Source organism: Lissotriton vulgaris, chromosome 2_1, assembly GCF_964263255.1.
Source record: "Lissotriton vulgaris chromosome 2_1, aLisVul1.2, whole genome shotgun sequence".
In the NCBI taxonomy this organism is placed as follows: domain Eukaryota; kingdom Metazoa; phylum Chordata; class Amphibia; order Caudata; family Salamandridae; genus Lissotriton; species Lissotriton vulgaris.
The window spans coordinates 1,804,435,468-1,804,454,476 of NC_141687.1; the positions used below are offsets into that span (position 1 = coordinate 1,804,435,468).

Below are 19,009 nucleotides of genomic sequence, written 5' to 3' on the forward strand. Positions count from 1 at the left end.
CCAAAATATGGGTTACAAAGGTCGCCCCCTAGGAGAAAGCACAATCCACATGCAAGAAGGGAGCCTCTTTCAACTCAGGGAGGCCTAACAAATCTAGCGGAGACCAAGGAGCGTCTAGGTCCAAGAAGATCAGGAGCAAAAAGGAGGTGTTCTCCACTGGGCTGGGTTGCACAACCCAGTGGAGAATTTGCCCAGGCTCCCAGGTACTACCTGAGCAGCCACTCAGACCAATTGTGATGCTGCTCCTGTAGCGTCGTGATTGGCTGGGAGAGTCCGGGAGCCTGGGTGCTTCGGTGGCAGAGAGCAAGGGCGGAGGAGAGCCATGCCTCCCCGGCCTACCACCCAATACAGAGGCAGCCGCCACTGTCATCATGATCTAAACATGCAGCACAGTATGGTTTGCTTACGGGTTTGCTCTTACATTTAGGTTTAACATGTAGACCTCTCACCTTTACAGTGTGCGTACGGCATTGTAATTATGTAATCCTCTCCTCTACTTAGGAATGTAAGTCGAGCTTTGCCGTCCAGTATTGCAGAAAGTGAATTACCTGTGGTTCATAAAGAAATATATTACAAATGTTGCACTTTATAACTTTTCATATGTTCAATGAAAAAGATATACTAAAAGATTGACCTTTCAGTCCAATAACTAAATCAATTTTTACACCATATATAAATGCCTGCTTTCCCATTTTTTTTTTTATAAATCTTTTGATCAAAGACAGTAGTACAACATTTATATCACAACAATCAAGGAGAGGCTCTTGCAGTCTATAGCTTGTATGTACATTGGGCATACAGTTACATATTACAATAATTGACATATTGGTACAGTATTGTTATATCGTGGGTGAGACAGGGGGAGGGGATAGTGGGTGGAACACAAGTATTACCTCTATACTCGTTCCATTTACCCCACATTTGTGACCATTTTCTTCGGACAGCCTCTTGCAATATAAACAGTATTTTCCCTCATCATACACCAGTCCATATCTGTTTTCCATGCTTCTACGGAAGGTGCCACACTCGCGCCTCACATTTTAGCCACATTACGTTTTGTGACCATCAGGCCCATCAATACCCATGTTTTTTCTTTGGTACTCAGGTCAGTGTGTTCCCATATGTTCAACAAACATCTCTTGACATCAAGATCAATTTGTGTCCCAAGCACTTCCCGCAAGCCACGATGTATTCCTTTCCAGTATGTTTTGACATGAGTGCACTCCCATAATATATGTATAAATGTACCCTTGTCGGGGTATGCCGAAGCTGGACTAACTTGCGTCCATTCCGTGATTTGGCGAACTCCAGGTCTCCGGCTTTCCCATTTTGGTATCTGTAGGGACCAACATGAGTCCATTAGGTATGCAGTACTACCACAGGCTTGTGCCAAGGCCTTATGGGTTTCTTTCTGAACAGCAAAATAGAATGCTTAGTGGGCCAAAAAATAGCTGCATTGAAAGTACATCTACCAATGTGGTGGAAGCCGTTTGGTCACAGAGATCCTCACCTGGCAGGGTGGGGTCCCTGTAAATCTAGTGGGCTGGTGGGTCAGCTGACAGGCTCTAAATGAGCTCCAAAGTCTAACCAATTCAGAGGACAGACAACCTTAGTTCATAGCCCATGTTCCTTCTCCTTTGTCCGGCTGGCCTAGAGACAACATGGCTGACCAGTATTTTAGAAAGAAGCAGTCCACTGGTTGTGGACCCAATGGAAGGTGGCATCTGTGCGGTTATTGCAAAAGTATTTTCACAGATACAAAAGAGACAACACCATAGGTAAAGGTGATCTGCAATTGCTGTGTCACAGTGCATTGTACTTGAAGTGAGAGGTGGTTTTTAGCAGTTGACTTGATTGGCATCAGCACCTGATAAGTATATGAGAACATCTCTACTCCAAAGTGAAACAGGAACAGTATTGTGTCCCGATCCTAGCACAGGCGTCTTTCCTCCAGGTAAAACTATGAGGCCTATTAGGATAGCAGACGGACCTGCGTCCGTCCGCCACCCCCGAGGTGGAGGGACCGTCCGCAGGGGCAGAGGTGGTTCCTCCGTTGGAATTAGGATAGGACCGCCACCCTGGCGGTCACATCCCGTATATTTGACATTACGGCCATTGCTGCTTTAAGCAGCACCCGCCGCAAAGTCAAATATGCATGCTGTGCATTTGCATGCACAAAGCGGCAGGCACCGCGCGGTGCCTGCAGCATTGTGCATGCAAATGCAGAGGGGTACCATAGGTACCCCCAATGTGCACCCCCCACCCCCCAACACCCTGGGGCCTCGCAACGGGCCCCCAAAAACAAAAGACCACATGCTTTTCCACAACAGAAAAGCTGCAGTGGAAAAGCATGTTTCTGCCTGCATCGTAATATGGCTGGTGGTGTCTTGCAGACAACGCCACCATATTTGCGTACACCCATCGCGGATCAGCGGCGGACGGACTTGCCGTCCGCTGCTGATCCCAACGCCATCGTAATGTGGCGGTTGGTGTTTTCCCTCACCAAGGCGGTGAATCCGCATCCTCCGGGCCGGTGGTGGCTTCCACCAGCTCGGAGGATGCGGATTCACCGCAATCCTAATCGGCCCATATGTTTGTAGGAACCCACCATCAAACGACATTTTCAACATTTAACCTATTCAGTCAAATTGAGTTGGAAGAGCTTTTAGTGATATAAATCCTGTTATTTATTTTCTGTTAAATAAGGATTGAATGTAAATCTACAGTGGGGTTGGGTGAATGAACCGGTATTACTACCTAAGCGCCAGGAATTAGAAGTGTTGCAAATTCTTCATTCCTTTTATCCTTCGAGCTGCAAGAACAATTTATTTTAAAAGGTTTCAGGTCATTTTACGAGCTCAAAATGTTTATGCTAAGTGTGGATGCCTTGGAGGATTAATGTTTTTAGGAGAATACTACTTCCATGCAAACACTGACATCTACCTACTTTGATTTCTCCTTTGCTGGTAAATTATCTTCTAAGGGAAAATGCCACCATCTTGGTGGGGTAACATATCATATCAACAAATAATATGTTCCAAAAAATGCAATCTGCAGATTTGCAGGCGACCCAAGAAAGGTCTTCCTTGTAAATCTATCTACTCCAATCAAGTAAGTAGTTTAAGTAGTCATAGACCTTTTTGCAACTGAAGCATTTGTGAGAGGCATAAAACCCTCTCGACCCAAATGAAGACATATTTAGCATTATAAGTCTCCATTGTTTTGTGTGCAGAGGTGTGAAATAGTCGTTCAGTTGTTATCAAACCCAAACCTCATGACACTTTTCCAAACTGATATATTTACAGCTTCCAGTACGGCATTATTGGCTTGTTGAGTATTAACTTGTATGTCATGCTCAGGTCTCAGATGAAGGATTTTAGAATATTATCTATTTTGGAATGTTCCCACTAAGGACACATATAAGAATATATGTAAATACATACAGGATTCTTGGTGCCACTAGAATCTTAATGGCATTAATTTGTGCCCAAAGTTGTGAATTCAAAATCATTATCTCTCTCTTCAAACTGCATGTCGAAGTTCATACTTCAAGAATTCATGTTCCAAGATACAGACAATGCCAGGCAAACCGGAGCCCCTACTTGGGGATTAGTATTTACATTGGAGTCCTAAATGATTATAAGATTGCATGCAGTCTATGTAAACCTGGTTGTAAGGTTTACCATGTTTAGCTGGTCAGATGGTTTGAGGAGATTGTGTGATCTGGTTTTTGCAATCTGATCCCAAGATTAGTACATCAGCTCTGCCTCCAATTAACATTTGCTTCATTATCTGGCAGGTCTTTTTAAGTGTGAAAAGTTATCACCAGGGCCATTAATACATGAAAAGCTCAGGAGGATCCCCTCTTTTCCAAAAGAGTATAAGAAGTGGCTTGGAGGTTCAAAGTTCCCTGATAATCAGAACAATAAGGTATTCTCATGTTTGGAAGGATGTCATGAAAATGCAACAGAGCACCAAAGAGTCGACACATTTTATTTTTTTAGATTTTGACTGGAGGTATTTGTATGAATACTTTATATTGGAATGGGAGTATACTAGTACACCAACTGATTCATAATAAAAATATGCAACACTAATTGAGAACTTGTCATTTTAATAGTATATTTTTAAGATATGGAGAGCACAGCCACACATTTTCAGAGACTTTCTCAAATTTGTCCAGCCCCCCTCCTCAAACAAAACATTTCAATAAACTTGTTTAGAATGATCCTTTTATAAGATTCATTCGCTTTATAAAGGTCAATGACTGAACACCGCACCTGCCTTTGTAATATCTAACATATTTTTTCATTACTGCAAATCTTAGACACCAAAATTGTGACCTACTATGGATATGTGTCTCCCTATTCCAGTGAAAGATTTCATTTTTCAAATACCTCACTCTGTATCAGTACAGATAAACGAAAAATTGGTGAATCATTCTCAGATGCTGGTAAAGCAGAATCTAAACTGGAGGTGAATATCAACAAATCATCCATGCAAAGCGGGACTTAATTAAACCAATTGAAGAGTTTGTGCGGAAATACTCAACAACAGCTATGGATACAGCCATGGCAAAAATCACCAGTGGTTCTGAGCAACCTTTTCAGGTCACTACTGAAAGATGAGAGACTGCAATGAAGTGGAAGCTCATCACAACGACTGTTACTGTATTCTGAGATAACATCTTACATAACTCTACACTGCTGACTGACTGCGCCTATGAGTTGCCAACTCATGCCATCAAGTATGTTCTATGCATCAACCTCCATAACTCTGAAAAGAGAGACTCTACTTTCCACGACATCAACAGTAATTACTAATATGCAAGTGTGGTCTAACAGAAAACTACAGGGTACAAACCCAGCTAATTTTGGTGAAGTAAAGAAAGCAAAGCTATAATTAAACTTAACAGCCAGAATTTCGAAGATGTTTTACTTGTTGAGCAATACAATAAGCTTGTAATAGCCACACAACATACAATGTATTCTTGCCTTTAGAATCAATGCAATTGCGGTTAGTCCCAACGAATTTGGCACAACATATAACTTGGTATTCTCATTAAGTAGACCTTATATATCTCTTAGCAGAGACTGTCAAGGACTGCTTCTTTGCCAGATTTATGAATTTTTACAAAGCTGTCCTCTCCAAGAATATTATCAAGATTTAAAATGGATGCGACCTTCAGTGAAACAATAAGATCTAGTTGTTCCATGTTATTCGTGATGCAATCTATCATAAGGTCTTCAAAGCAACAGAGGTTGATATAATGCAGAACAGCTTATTAAGTCACCACCAGCTAGTGAGAACTTGAATTGCATATGAATGTTGCAAACTCCCAACTGCAGGCTCACACCTTAAGTCAGTCAGAGACTGTTATGTGGCATGCGGCATGGAGCAATGCAAGATATATAGGTCCGCTTTGTGTCTAACCCTGCATTTTTTCATTTTCAAAATAATTTTGTCAGGACTGCCACTGAATGTTCGCTAAATAATAGTAAAGGGAATTTGTACTTGTCACTTGTTGTTAGGGCTACCTCCAGTTAGGACTTGTTTAAGACTGAATGATCATAATTTGGCCCCACCAGAGGTACTTACCCAGATAGTGAATGCTGGGAACAGTAGTCTGCAATATCGGACACCGGCAGATATCAACTGGGTGGGGTCTGCTCAAACTTCCACCAATGGGAGAGCCTTTTGATTGTTTTAAGGAGGATGTAAGTGCAACCCTGTGCAAACGGCATCTGAGGAAGGCGAAGTGCGCCGAAATGCATCATGCCAAAGCTGTGAATAAATGGGCTCCTTGAAACTCCCTGCTGTGTCCCCTTAATTGCTCAAGAATGGAGTGGTTTGTTGGTGAAATTTACACGTGCATGCCAGTGGCGCATGAAAGAGGACCCGCCCTGCTAAGTGGCCTGTGATTACTGCTGGCAGTGTGGCAGAACTTGTTTCCAAGGGATTGGATCTCACAGGCCTGCCCCGAAATCATCGCAGATATGTGGCTTCTGCAAGTCGGCAGTCCGTGTCTTCATGGGAAAGCAGGATGACTTCATCGCTGTTTTGAGGCCGAGTCTGCTCTGCAATCGGGGCAGGGGCATCGGCAGACTCGAGGAGCTTTGAACACATTAATTACGGGGCCACTCAGCGGAAATTGAGCCCCCTCCTGTTTCAGACACAACAACGCTCACTACGAGCATAATTTGGCCCCACCAGAGGTACTTACCCAGATAGTGAATGCTGGGAACAGTAGTCTGCAATATCGGACAACGTCAGATATCAACTGGGTGGGGTCTGCTCAAACTTCCACCAATGGGAGAGCCTTTTGATTGTTTCAAGGAGGGTGTAAGTGCAACCCTGTGCAAACGGCATCTGAGGAAGGCGAAGTGCGCCAAAATGCATCATGCCAAAGCTGTGAATAAATGGGCTCCTTGAAACTCCCCTCTGTGTCCTCTTAATTGATCAAGAATGAAGTGGTTTGTTGGTGAATATATATATATATATATATATATATATATATATATATATATATATATATATATATATATATATATATATATATATATATATTATATATATATATATATATATAAATATTCTTCGGCTCTCCAAAGAAGAAAGGATTCGCACTCACGGGTACTTCTCCAAGTATTTTGCTTTTTATTTCAAATGAAACTTGCACAACCAAGGCGTTTAAGTGACTGCTGCCACCTTGATCACGGTCGGAGGTTATCTCTCTTACTTTCACATATATACAGATTTAAAATTGGTGATCACATGACTTCCTGTTTCCTCACAGGTTGGATTCTGGTATATGTAGTTAAAAAAGACTTGTTGCATTTTAACCAGTTTTTGTTCATTACATTTCAAAAACCCTCTTTCTGAATCCAGTTAAATTTCATTTAAACATAATTATCCAAAGCCAAAAACAACCTTGTTAGTCAATTTAAACTTGCAATTAAACTTTCTAGTTGTGCCCTCCAGTAGGAATATATATATATATATTCATTCAACAAGTTCCTACTCCTAACAGGAACCACTCGAACACTCCAGTTGCTTGCAGTAAATTTATTTAGGCAAGGGAAAAACGATGCGTTTCGGTAATAAACCTTGTTCACGCTCATAAATTCATGTAGCCTCCATGTTTAAATACACTCCAAACATTACGTGATAAAACGTTCACCTCCATGTGATTGAAAGAGCAACTATAGCGGCCATTTTACAGTATGCAAAAGTACATAGTAGAATCTCTCTACGACCTACAAATTCTGATTAAATGAATAATATTTACATTTGTCATTCTCACGAAAAAACAGTATTTACGCACATTATGGGCTAATACATTTCTGGTTTTGTATATATACAAGTTTGGAAAGAGAGAGGGAGGAGGCCGCGGAGACGCTTTTCAACAATATACGGAAGGGCGCTACAACTGCAAACGCAGCAAATATTCAATCTAGTGGTGCACAACAGGACGCCAAACAACTCTTGAAAGTCCTAGAAAAGAAAACCAAGTCAGAAATCACCAAATGGTGGGAGCACAAGTCGCTCACCAAATATGTTGAAGCGGATCGGGTTCCGCGTGGTCTGCGTATCATGCTGGCACCCAGCTTTGAAGACCCCAACCCGGCGATGCTAAAGGAGTGGGGTGAGTTAAACTTGAATGCTTCAATGAACTTAGTTAAAGTCCTCATAAAATATGCGGTTATAGACCGCGAAAAGCTGTTGGAGGAAATTAAGGACTTAAATGAGCAGCTAGATGCCATTGCTGATCCTGACACTAAATTGCTGATAATGAACTCTCGCAAGGAGATAAGCGAGAGACTGCACAAACATGAAGAACGCATTAAAATAAGAAAAGTGCACAAGTTCGCAAGGGATTTAAAGGATTATGAAACCGGGCAAATCTACACATTTGCCCGTAAGTGTGATAAAGCCAAGCAAGTAAAGTTATCCAAGCAAGCAGCAGCGAGTGGAGGCAGCGGCGGCTTGGTTAGAACTAATCAGCAGGAGGAATTGACTGAAAACTCGGATGCTGAAACAGTCTCATTTTCCAGCACGTCCAGTACATCCCTTTCGGAAATCAGCAACATTGATGGTCAATCAGGAAAGATTTTAGATCTCGGCGAAGAGATTGATTTTTTAGTAGAGGACCGGCTTCAAACACTGCGTCCGAGACTGAAAAAGAATCCAAACGCAAAAGGCGCAACGCAAGACGCCATGCAAGACGCAAAAAGAGAAAAGCAATCACAGCCACAACAGCAGCAAAAGAAAAAGAAACAATGGTTCAACAAAAAGAAACAATAAAGGATTGCACCATTACCAATCTTTCTGATATAACCCTAACAGCGGCAGAGGAACAATTACTAGCTTTAGGACTAAATTTTTGTCCTGAAAGTTCATTTAATTACACCCACACCAGAGCGGATGTGTTCAAGTTTATTCGTAAACTAAAACTTAAAAAGTTTTTTTCTTCAAAGACTGTGTCCAAACATAAGGAAAGTAATGCCAAAAGGATTACGGACACAGTAACAACCGTCGCAGCCCCAGCAGCACGAGATGCAAGGCTTCTGCTTACCCTGTGTGACCTAGGGGAGGCTGTTGAATCAACATCACATGATGGAGTTGTTCCTAATACTCAGAGAGAACTGATGAATGTGGATATATGCCAAAAAGGAGCTGGAGAAAGTCCTTTTAAGCCGGTAAGCACGTTTATGCCTGTCATGCCAAAAGATGCGGTAGACATATATCATGAGTGTGTCACGGAAGATCTGAAAAAGTTAAACCGTACTGTGCAGGCACAAACACATAAGAACAATGCCAGGATCATTCAATACAATACATTAATGAAAAAATTGAGTCAAAATCAGGAAGTGGTTATAAACAAATCTGACAAAGGGGGAAATATTGTCTTGTGGAAAAAGGATGAATACACGGCGGAAGCCATGAGACAGCTTAATGACCCTTTATGTTATGAAAGATCCAATGGGATGGCATATAAAAGAGCCAAAGACAATTTGAAGAAAATGCTTATCTCATTCAAAAGAAATAATTTGATCTCACAAACTGAATTTGACTATCTTCACATAGAACATCCTGTGATACCTATTTTGTATTTGATCCCCAAAATACACAAGCAGAAAATTCCCACACCGGGCCGCCCTATTATAGCAGCCATCAATAGCGTTGGAGAAAATATCTCACGATATATTGATTATTTTCTGCAGGACATTGTGAAAGACTTACCTAGTTATCTTAAAGATACAGGGGACTTTTTAAACAAACTGAATTCCATCCAGTGGCAAGACAATTGGTGTTTACTAACATTAGACATCGAGTCATTGTACACTTCAATAGATCACTCTAAGGGTTTGGATGCCATCAAACACTATCTTGGTTTACGATCATGTGAATACTATGCACACAACAAGATGTTATGCGAATTGGTGCACTGGTGCCTACACAATAACTACTTCATGTTTGCTAAAAATGTATGGAGACAGGTCCGGGGTGTTGCGATGGGATCATGCTTCTCCCCCAGCTACGCGTGTTTACACGTGGGCTGGTGGGAGGAGCGCGGTCTCATCGCAACGCCTGGATTTCAAAATGTCAAATACTGGAAACGGTTTATTGATGACGTGTTCTGCATTTGGGAGGGGGATGAGGAAAGTGCCCGTTCCTTTGTTGATGCGCTCAATGTAAACAAAGACAATCTTTTCTTTACGGCCAACATTAGTAAAGTACAAGCAGACTCCCTAGACGTCCATGTAACCATAGACAGCAATACTGTTATCACATCATTATACCGTAAACCTACGGCTGGTAACAGTATACTGCACGCCAGTAGTAAACACCCACAGCACGTAATTGCCAATATTCCATACGGCGAGTTGCTGCGTGCCAAAAGAATCAGCAGCACTCCAGAAATATTTGAGCAGGAGGCTCAAAACACCATCAACAGACTTAGAGCGAGAGGCTACAAAGAAAATATTCTGAATAGTGCCCTTAGACGTTGTCGAGATAAACCTAGGGAAGCACTTCTTACATCTGAAACAGAAGATTAAGAGTCAGACAACTCTGCCCCTCGCCTAATTCTAACATATAGCAAACAAGAGAGACAAATAAGGTCTATTGTTAGGAAGCACTGGCCTATCCTCCAAACTGACAGTCTTTTGAGTGATATGCTCCCTAGTGCCCCGACTATAACCTATAAAAGGGCCCCCAGTATGCACAACTGTTTAGTCAAGAACAGCCCGGAGCTGGGCAGTGGCAGTGCCTGGCTCAAACAGAAAGGTTTCTTTAAATGTTCCTCTTGTAGGGCGTGCAAATTCGGTGTTAACACCTCGCATTATCATACACCGTTCAGTCCCATCAGGAAAGCTATCCAGGGTTATTACAACTGTCATAGTGAGTTCGCAATATATGTCCTGACGTGCACATGTGGCCTTCGTTATGTGGGCAGCACCAAGCTACAGGTGCACGTCAGGATCTTGCAGCACTTACGAGCAATAGTTAACAGTGACAGCACTTACCCGGTGGCACGCCACTTCAAGTCCACACATAACAATGATTTGTCAAATCTATCATACTATGTCATTGATGTGGTAGCGCCCCTCGCACGAGGTGGTGACAGAGAAAGATTGTTAAGGAAAAAAGAAACCGAGTATATAATATTACTAGACAGCAAATACCCGAACGGGTTAAATACTACTGAGGATTTACATCATTTGTTGTGAATTTGCATCTTATCATCTTGTACTAGTTTATCTGTTGACATATTCTCTCATCATTACTTGAGGGTATTTACATGCGGTCTTTCATAATTTCTTTTCAAGGTCCTACTGAACATATGAACGGGCACTTGTAAAGAAAATCCCTACTGCGCCGATGTTGCACCCAACAGAATTCCAGTCAAGATTCTTTACTCACATAGATCTTGATTTGTAAAGCTCCCTGTAAATATTCATCTCTTTGTACAAACTTTATTGTAAATAATGTTGATTGTTGAGTTATTATAATCAACTAGGATTCTTCTTCTTCTTTTGCTTTCACTATAAAAAATTCTTTTTGGTAGGAATCACTATAGGTAGTGGTATATGAGTTAAGGCACTTTTAATGTACATTATCCTAGTCATGATTAAATTATATCTTTATGAATCATTGAATCTAGGAAAGGTCCTGATTGTCAATGTAGTGATCTATGGAGTTTTCATTTGTAAATATGTACATAGGATTGTAAATAGACAGATGATGTATATATATATATATTTTTGATATTCGAACAAAATAATATATATAGATAGTATATATTTTTTTATATATGTTTATACTTTATTGAACCCAAATTTGATTGATTCGTTTCTCCATTAATCAGATACAGGACTTCATATTACCTATGTACATTATGTTGTATATCAAAGTTTTTGCATTCATGCAGCTATTTTGTTCCAGTGCCCTACTCACTATTTTCATATTTGTTTAGTGGTGTGCACGTAGATAAAACTACAATAGTGTGTTTTTTATGTTTATACACCATGTGACTCACAGAAGAGGTGGAGCATCACGTAAAAAAAAAAAAAATGTGTATAATATTGCTAATCTCCAAACACAAGACCCCACCCCACTACCATGGACCGACCACTTCCTGGTCCCCATGCACTGGCCCTATCAGCCCGCCACGGTACCTAGACAAAAAACCAAGATTCGTACCAGACGCTGGAATAAACTAAGACCAGAAGAATGGGAAGTAAAGCTGAGGGAATCCGACGGTCCCCTCTCCACTGACCCTAACACCGCCGATAGGGAATTCAACAGTTGGCTCACCAATCCCTTAGATAGCCTCATCCCACTAACATGCACCCTCAAGCATGTAAAAAGGATTAACCATGCCCCTTGGTACACTCCGGCCCTGAACATCCTCAAGAAAGAGTGCAAAAAGACGGAGCGGACTTGGAGGAAAAATAAAACGGCGACGAACAAAAACACCTACCAAACAGCCATGAAGGCATACAAACAAGCCCTCCACAGCGCAAAAAGCTCCTTCTTTGAGGAAAAAATAAAAAACTCTGCATGCTCTGCGAAGGAGACCTTTTCCATTCTTAAAGAGCTTCTCAATGTCCCAGCTCCCCCGCAGATATCCCTGGACCCCAAAGCAGCCGAGGAGAAATGCACCAGCCTGGCTAATTTCTTTGATAATAAAATAAAGAAAATCCTTTCCTCTCTACCCGCTACTAATCAAGCCACCCCCGGATCAGCAAAGAATTGTACCCTTATGTCAAACAATCTCACTGACTCCTCCGAACCTCCCAACCTAGCCTCATTCGGACCATTTACGGAAGAAGAAGTGGCATCCACCCTAGCAGCCACAAAAAGTGGCGCCCCCAGCGACTTAGTGCCCGTCCGGTTTACAAAAAACATCGCCCGGACTATTGTAACTAGACTCACGGCCCTTATTAACACCTCGTTTACACAAGGCGAAGTCCCTCAAAGCTGGAAGGAGGCCGTAGTCAAAGGTTTATTGAAGAAGCCATCTTTAGACCCCATGGACTGGTCCAACTACAGACCCATCTCGCTCCTCCCCTGGATAGGGAAGGTCGCAGAGAAACTTGCAAACAAACAGCTGTCCCACTTCCTGGAGGCAAACCTTCTCTTAAAAAACTCCCAAACCGGCTTCAGACCAGGGCAGGGGACAGACACCGCCCTCCTGGTTGCTGTAGAAAAAGCGAGGGAAATCATTGACACAGGAGGATCAGTGGCAGTGGTCCTCCTGGACCTCAGCGCGGCATTCGACACTGTCAACCATCAGGTCCTAGCCCAGCGCCTAGACAACATAGGCATACATGACAGTGCGCTGAGATGGCTTACATCCTTCCTTTCCCAACGCTCCTTCCAAGTTTGGGAAGGAGAATGCCGCTCCCCCTCAATCCCCCTCCAGTGTGGAGTGCCTCAGGGCTCCTCACTGAGCCCCACGCTTTTTAACGTGTATATGGCCCCACTGGAGGAGCTGGTCGCTCCATTCGGAGTTACAATCGTCAGCTATGCTGACGACACCCAGCTGGTGGTGACTCTCTCACACCCCAAGCTAAAACCCTCCAACCTGCGTGACTGTCTCTCCACCGTCCATCAATGGATGAGCGACTCGGACTTAAAGCTCAATGGATCTAAAACTGAGATCCTGCTCCTCGGCCACAAAACCTCGAGTCTCCCTCCTGACATCTGGCCCGCCTGTATGGGCGACCCCCCGTCCCCCAAAACAGAGGTCAAGAGTCTAGGAGTGTGGCTGGAGACAGACCTCACCTTCCGGACTCAGGCGAGGAAAACTGCAGGCATCTGCTATGGGCTGTTGAGATCATGTAGGAAGGTACTCCCCCTACTTCCATTCCAGTCTCGTCTCTTGCTAATCCAAGGTCTAGTGCTAGCAAGACTAGACTATAGCAACGCTATCTACCTCGGCGCGCCGGAAACCACCTACCAGATCCTACAAAAAACCCAAAATGCCGCAGCCCGCTTGCTCACAAACACCCCTTCAAGAACATCGGCCAAACCAGCATTGAGAAAACTTCATTGGCTCCCAGTGAGGGAAAGAGTTGCGTTCAAGGCCCTTTGCCTAGCCCACAAAACCCTACACAACGCTGGCCCCCCCATTCTGAGCTCGTGGATCACCCCTTACAGACCATCGAGAGCGCTCCGGTCTGAACAGGGCAACCTCATCGCGGTTCCCAGGGTGAAGAAAGCCCGCTTCGGCGGTCGCAGATTCTCTGTAAACACGGCCAAAAAATGGAACGCTCTTCCCCCGAACCTTAGAGCGGAACCTAACCTCCTAAAATTTAGGAAGTCCCTCAAAACCCTCCTTTTTCCCTGATCTACTTGAAGTCTCCTTCGCCCCTCCCCTGTAGGAGCACAAGGTTCAGCGCTGGGATACTCGAGGGTGACTACGCGCTTTACAAAAATCTAAAATAAATAAATAAATAAATAATAAATTTGTTGCTGACCAGGTGCGCGGTGTGTGACCAAGAGAACAAGTTGCTCGAAACGCGTAACCTGTGAGGTTTAAATAAATCTCCTTCACTGCAGCCTATGGGTCCGTGTCTTCATTTCTACAGCGGGAGTGTGCTGTTTGAAGATTTTGTCTATACATATATATATACATACATACATACATACATACATACATATATATATATATATATATATATATATGCAGGAACTCCAAGTTGCCACCTCCACTCTCAAAGAACTGGCGAAGCAGGAGACAGACCACAGACTTCAGGAAACTGTTTTTTATTTGCAGGTTTTTCTTGTGCAACCGACCATGACGCGTTTCGGGCTATGCAGCTATATATTTCTCAGGCAAAGAAAGGACCAAGCCGAGCTCCAATTCGCGGCCCAGCAGTCCAGATACACCACAGCCCAAACGGATTCCAAGGCATGATTTTCTTCAAGTAGAGATAATTTTTATTTTTACAACACCATTTTGTGCAAACAAAGAGGACGGTCAACGCGTTTCGGCGATTGCCTTCAACTGGACCATAGAGTCCCGCAGTCTAAACTGTCCATTTAAAGTGGTAAGTGCATAAGTCCCTTTTTCATTTCATTTAAAAATAGACTAGACTGTTAACCCTACTAGTCTGTTCTTATTCAATGGTCATTTCGGATATTCATTTTTGGAATAAATCTTTAAGGCAGAGAAACATAATGGTAAAGTACCCTAAGACAAGAAAGGTAGTAAAATTCACGTTCTCATATCTTAGTTAAAATCATGTACTAAAATTCATAAAAAAGGAAACATAAGGGTTTAAATATATCAAAATGTACAGTGTATAACCTTCAATAGTCATAAAGATGGAATAAATAGAAAACCTAGCGGAAAAGAGAGAGAAGAGGCAAGGTCAGGAAATGCAGGATAGAGAAGGGAGACCCAGGACAGGAGTGGAAGGGGTGGGAAGGGAGGGGGGGGATGCGGGGGGATGGGTTATTGGGGGTGGAAGGGAAGTGGTGAGGAAAGGAAGGGAGGGGGGGTTTGGAAAATAGGGAAAGTGGAGAGGGAAGGAGGGGTTAAGTGGGGAGGAGAAAATGCGGGGGGAGGGAGGGGGAAAGTGGGGGAAGGAAAGGGCACACATATACATAGACATATATACACACACACACATATATATGTATATGTATATATATATATACACACACACATATTTATATATATATATATATATATATATATATATATATATATATATATATATATATATATATATATATATAAATAAAACTGCAGAATATTTAGAGGCTGTACTTTCTTTTTCACATCAATATTGGTCAGGAAAAATAAACATACCCAGCTCCTGCATGCCTAAATTCTACATGCAGAGGCTGCTTTCAGGAGGAATACTTGTTACAGGATTTCAAAGAATGAATTCTTGTCTCATCAAGTTTTTGCCACCCATTTGCCATGGTGGCACTAATGGTTCCCACCCTCTAATTGCAATTGTCCTAATGATGACCTGTAGAGTTGAACTTCATTGACATCTGAGCAGGCACAAGCAGTATTATAAGGAGGACTGGTTTAACTACAACAATTGTGTGGCTATATTTACTTATTCTGATCCACGTTATCAGCTTTGGTACATACACTTTTATACTCCATGTCAATGTATCTTCGCTGTGTGATCACAGAGGACACTGCAAACTATATTTGACATTCCTTGACATTTTCTTGTATATCTTTTCTAATGAACTTTTTGTAAGCAGACTATCTACTTCTTCTTGAATTAATTTCAGAAGTAAATTGTTTACTACTAATGTCTAATGCTTACCATATATCAATGTTATTTGTATTTGTAAAGTACACTATCACCCACAAGAGTAATTTGGTACTGAGTCCCCAGTGAGCCACTATTTATTAAAGACACGTTGATCTAGGTTCCTGTGAGGCGTAATGGGTTACCCCTCTTTTTCCTTACTACATTTGAGGAACAGGCCCTACAATACCTACCACAGAACATTTTGACAGAAGAAACTCGGTTTTGCTCCCACAGTACGTTCTCAAAATGGAAGACGACAAGTGAGGAATTCATTTAACAAATTGTCTACAGTGAGGTGTTAACAAGATCTGCCCCTCTAACGCATCACACACAGCACTTGCATTCTGATAGAGTAGGCAGACTCTTGGCCTGATTACGATCTTGGCGGACAGGGTACAAACATGACGGATATCCTGTCCACCAAATTACAATTCCATTATACCCTATGGAACTTGTAATACAGTGGACGTGATATCCGTCACATTTATGACGGAGTATCTCATCTGCCAACATCGTAATGAGGTCCTCCATCTCCTTTTTGAACCAGAGCATAGCCTTCTACTAGTTCAATAAGCAAACCCATATCAGTTACCAGTTCGAAAATCTACACTGTTATATTTTGCGTAGTTCAATATTACACTTTTCTACTAGACACAGAATTTTCCAGAATTAGCTTTTACACATAGATATTGAGGAAACTAAACACAAGTGTTCAGAAAGTCATAAAAGACATGATTTTTTTTCACACTAAATTCAAAATTACATAGTACCATAAAACTTGGATTTTGCTAGAATGCTTCCACTTATACAAAAACCATCCTTCCTGTTGCTGACGTGAAAGGCCGATACTGGTGGATGATGAGATACCTGTGAGAAAAAAGAGATTGGTCTTAGGAACACGTAGACTGGGAACTTTTTGAGGTTTATTTGGAAATCACACATGAACATTAATATTGTGGTTATTCTGCTGAGCAAAGTGTATTTGATTATATAGCATTGGCAACCAATAAACAAAAATGGTTACAAAAAATAACATGGCAACTGATTTCTAATGTCTGTCAAACTGCTAGTCATGCATATAAAAATTATCCTGGCTTGTAATCTTGGAGAAGAAGTGCTAAATACGTGCCAGTAGCCAATGCTTAATTTGTGCAGGTGGTGGGAAACAGCACAAGAACGTGTTTTCCAACATAATACTTTGAACAAGAGCAAGGCACAAAAGGCAGAAAAAGAAGAAAGAACGAGGATGAGAAAACTAGAAATACACCCACAAAATGAAAAAGTAGAATCAAGACTAGACAGTCTTGCTATTTGGTAATCCTAGCATATAGTTCTGGCAGTGGACTCCAAAGAAAAACTTTGAACCCATGCACGTATTTCTTTTAAGAGTTAAGCACGGCCCACAACAGCTAGATACAATGTTTTTTTAAATATTTTTTTTTATTGATTTTAATATGATTACACACAACAACACAAAGTGCAGTACAATACATGAGGGCGAACCGCCCGCCCTAACAGACATCGAGATACAGTGGTCCAGCGTGCTGAGACATGCATGTATAACATCATGTGGAGAATGTCATAAACACAGTAACTCTGTACACATAAGTCCCTAAATCACTATGTTGTCCGTACAGAGTTTGCAACGATATATCACTTAGTTTCTCAGTGACAGCATGCCAATTTAACAATACAATTACATCACAGATTCTCAGCGGCATCAGAGCGCATCCATTGCGCCACTAGGTCCCAGATGTCCCGCGGGCGGGACCAAGTAGGCATGAGTTCCCACTGATTTGCATACTCCAGGTGCTTCCTGCAGTATGTCACATCCCGACCCACTCCCTAATAGATGGGGGGAGGCAGCTCCCCAATGTAAGGCCACCTGTCTTTTTGCTAATATTAACAACATTGCTGGCAGCTTCCTGGACTTTGGCAGCACACTTAAAATGACACCTAGCAGGGCCACCATCGGAGTGCACTGGAGCTCCTGCCCAGTTATAGTCGTTATATAATGCAATACTGACAGCCGTTAATTTGCTATGGGCCTACACTCCCAGGCTAAATGGAGCAAGGGGGCCTTGGAGGATCCGCACTGCCAGCAGTTGGAATACGAGCGCAAACCCATTCTTTGCAGGTGTGTGGGGGTGCGGTACAACCGATGGAGATATTTGAAGTGGATGACCCTCCTGCGATAATTGGGGGACAGTCGCTCTAACTGCCTGGAACCAAAGCTCCATTGTTCATCAATGATGCTCTCCACAAAGTCCTCCTCCCAGGCCCCGTGGGATGGCGGGACAACAACTGAAGAGTCCCGTTGTGTTATGTTGAAGATCCGGGAGGTGAGTTTATGGCCTGACTCCAATGACAATATGTTTTCAAGTGCTGGCAATGTGAGGGGCGGGTCAGCGAATGTCTTAAATTTGTTAAGTTCAGTGGGTGGGGTAACTTGATACAATGTTGATTTTTAAAATCATCGCTTACTGTATGAATAATCATTATATAGAAAAATGTATTTTATTTGTGGAGCACATTTCGGCTCGTATCTTCCAGTACTTAATGTGTATCATCAATGGAGAGTGATCCAGTTGAGGAAAAAAGGGGCTGGGATCCAATCATACTTTATCATAAAGAAAATGCCTTCAGGACTATCAATCTATTACTATTCTGAAGGAAGAACCAGTAAATTGTTTCTCCAACCGTCATTGACTTGATGGTTGGATTCAACTACTAATTCAACAATACTTCAATTGTTACAATACTTAATGGCACCTGATTGATATCTTCAAGTTGTAGCAGCAGCTGGCACCGCTTGCGTGTGGCAGGGCAGGCGGGTCGCGCGGGGAGTGGTCGCCTGGGAGGGTCAAGCATATATTTTTTTGTTCAACTTTTTAAAAAAAAGAAACTTACCTTTGCGTCTGTGCCTGCTTCTCCGCTCCTGCTCTGGTCCATCTCAGACTGAAGCACAGCCAGACCCCACTGACCAATCACAAAGCTACAATGCAGTGTTGTGATTACTAGGCACCCAGGCTCTCCTGACCAACTAGAACGCTGCAAAGCAGCATTGTGATTGTTTCTGAGCATCCTGGTTGGACGCTCAACCAGGGAATGGGAGCCTGGGCTTGTTCTCCATGCAGGCTGCCTGCATGGGGAACAGGGAAAGTGTGCCTGGTTTAGGCAGCCTGAGAGGGCCGACCAAACAGTCAATGCGCACT

At 42.5% G+C, this 19,009-nt stretch overlaps 1 protein-coding gene across 2 annotated transcripts in view; it reads right to left on the reverse strand.

The window, feature by feature from the left end:
• OSBPL5 (oxysterol binding protein like 5) overlaps positions 1-19,009 on the reverse strand; it is an 841,363-nt gene that overhangs the window by 198,782 nt on the left and 623,572 nt on the right. For both annotated transcript variants that reach the window (XM_086957869.1, XM_086957868.1), the window contains exons 13-14: positions 16,565-16,661; positions 450-548 (exon numbers count right to left, since the gene is read on the reverse strand). In XM_086957869.1, the coding sequence (XP_086813995.1) occupies positions 450-548; positions 16,565-16,661 (196 nt within the window). The remainder of the gene's footprint in view (positions 1-449; positions 549-16,564; positions 16,662-19,009) is intronic.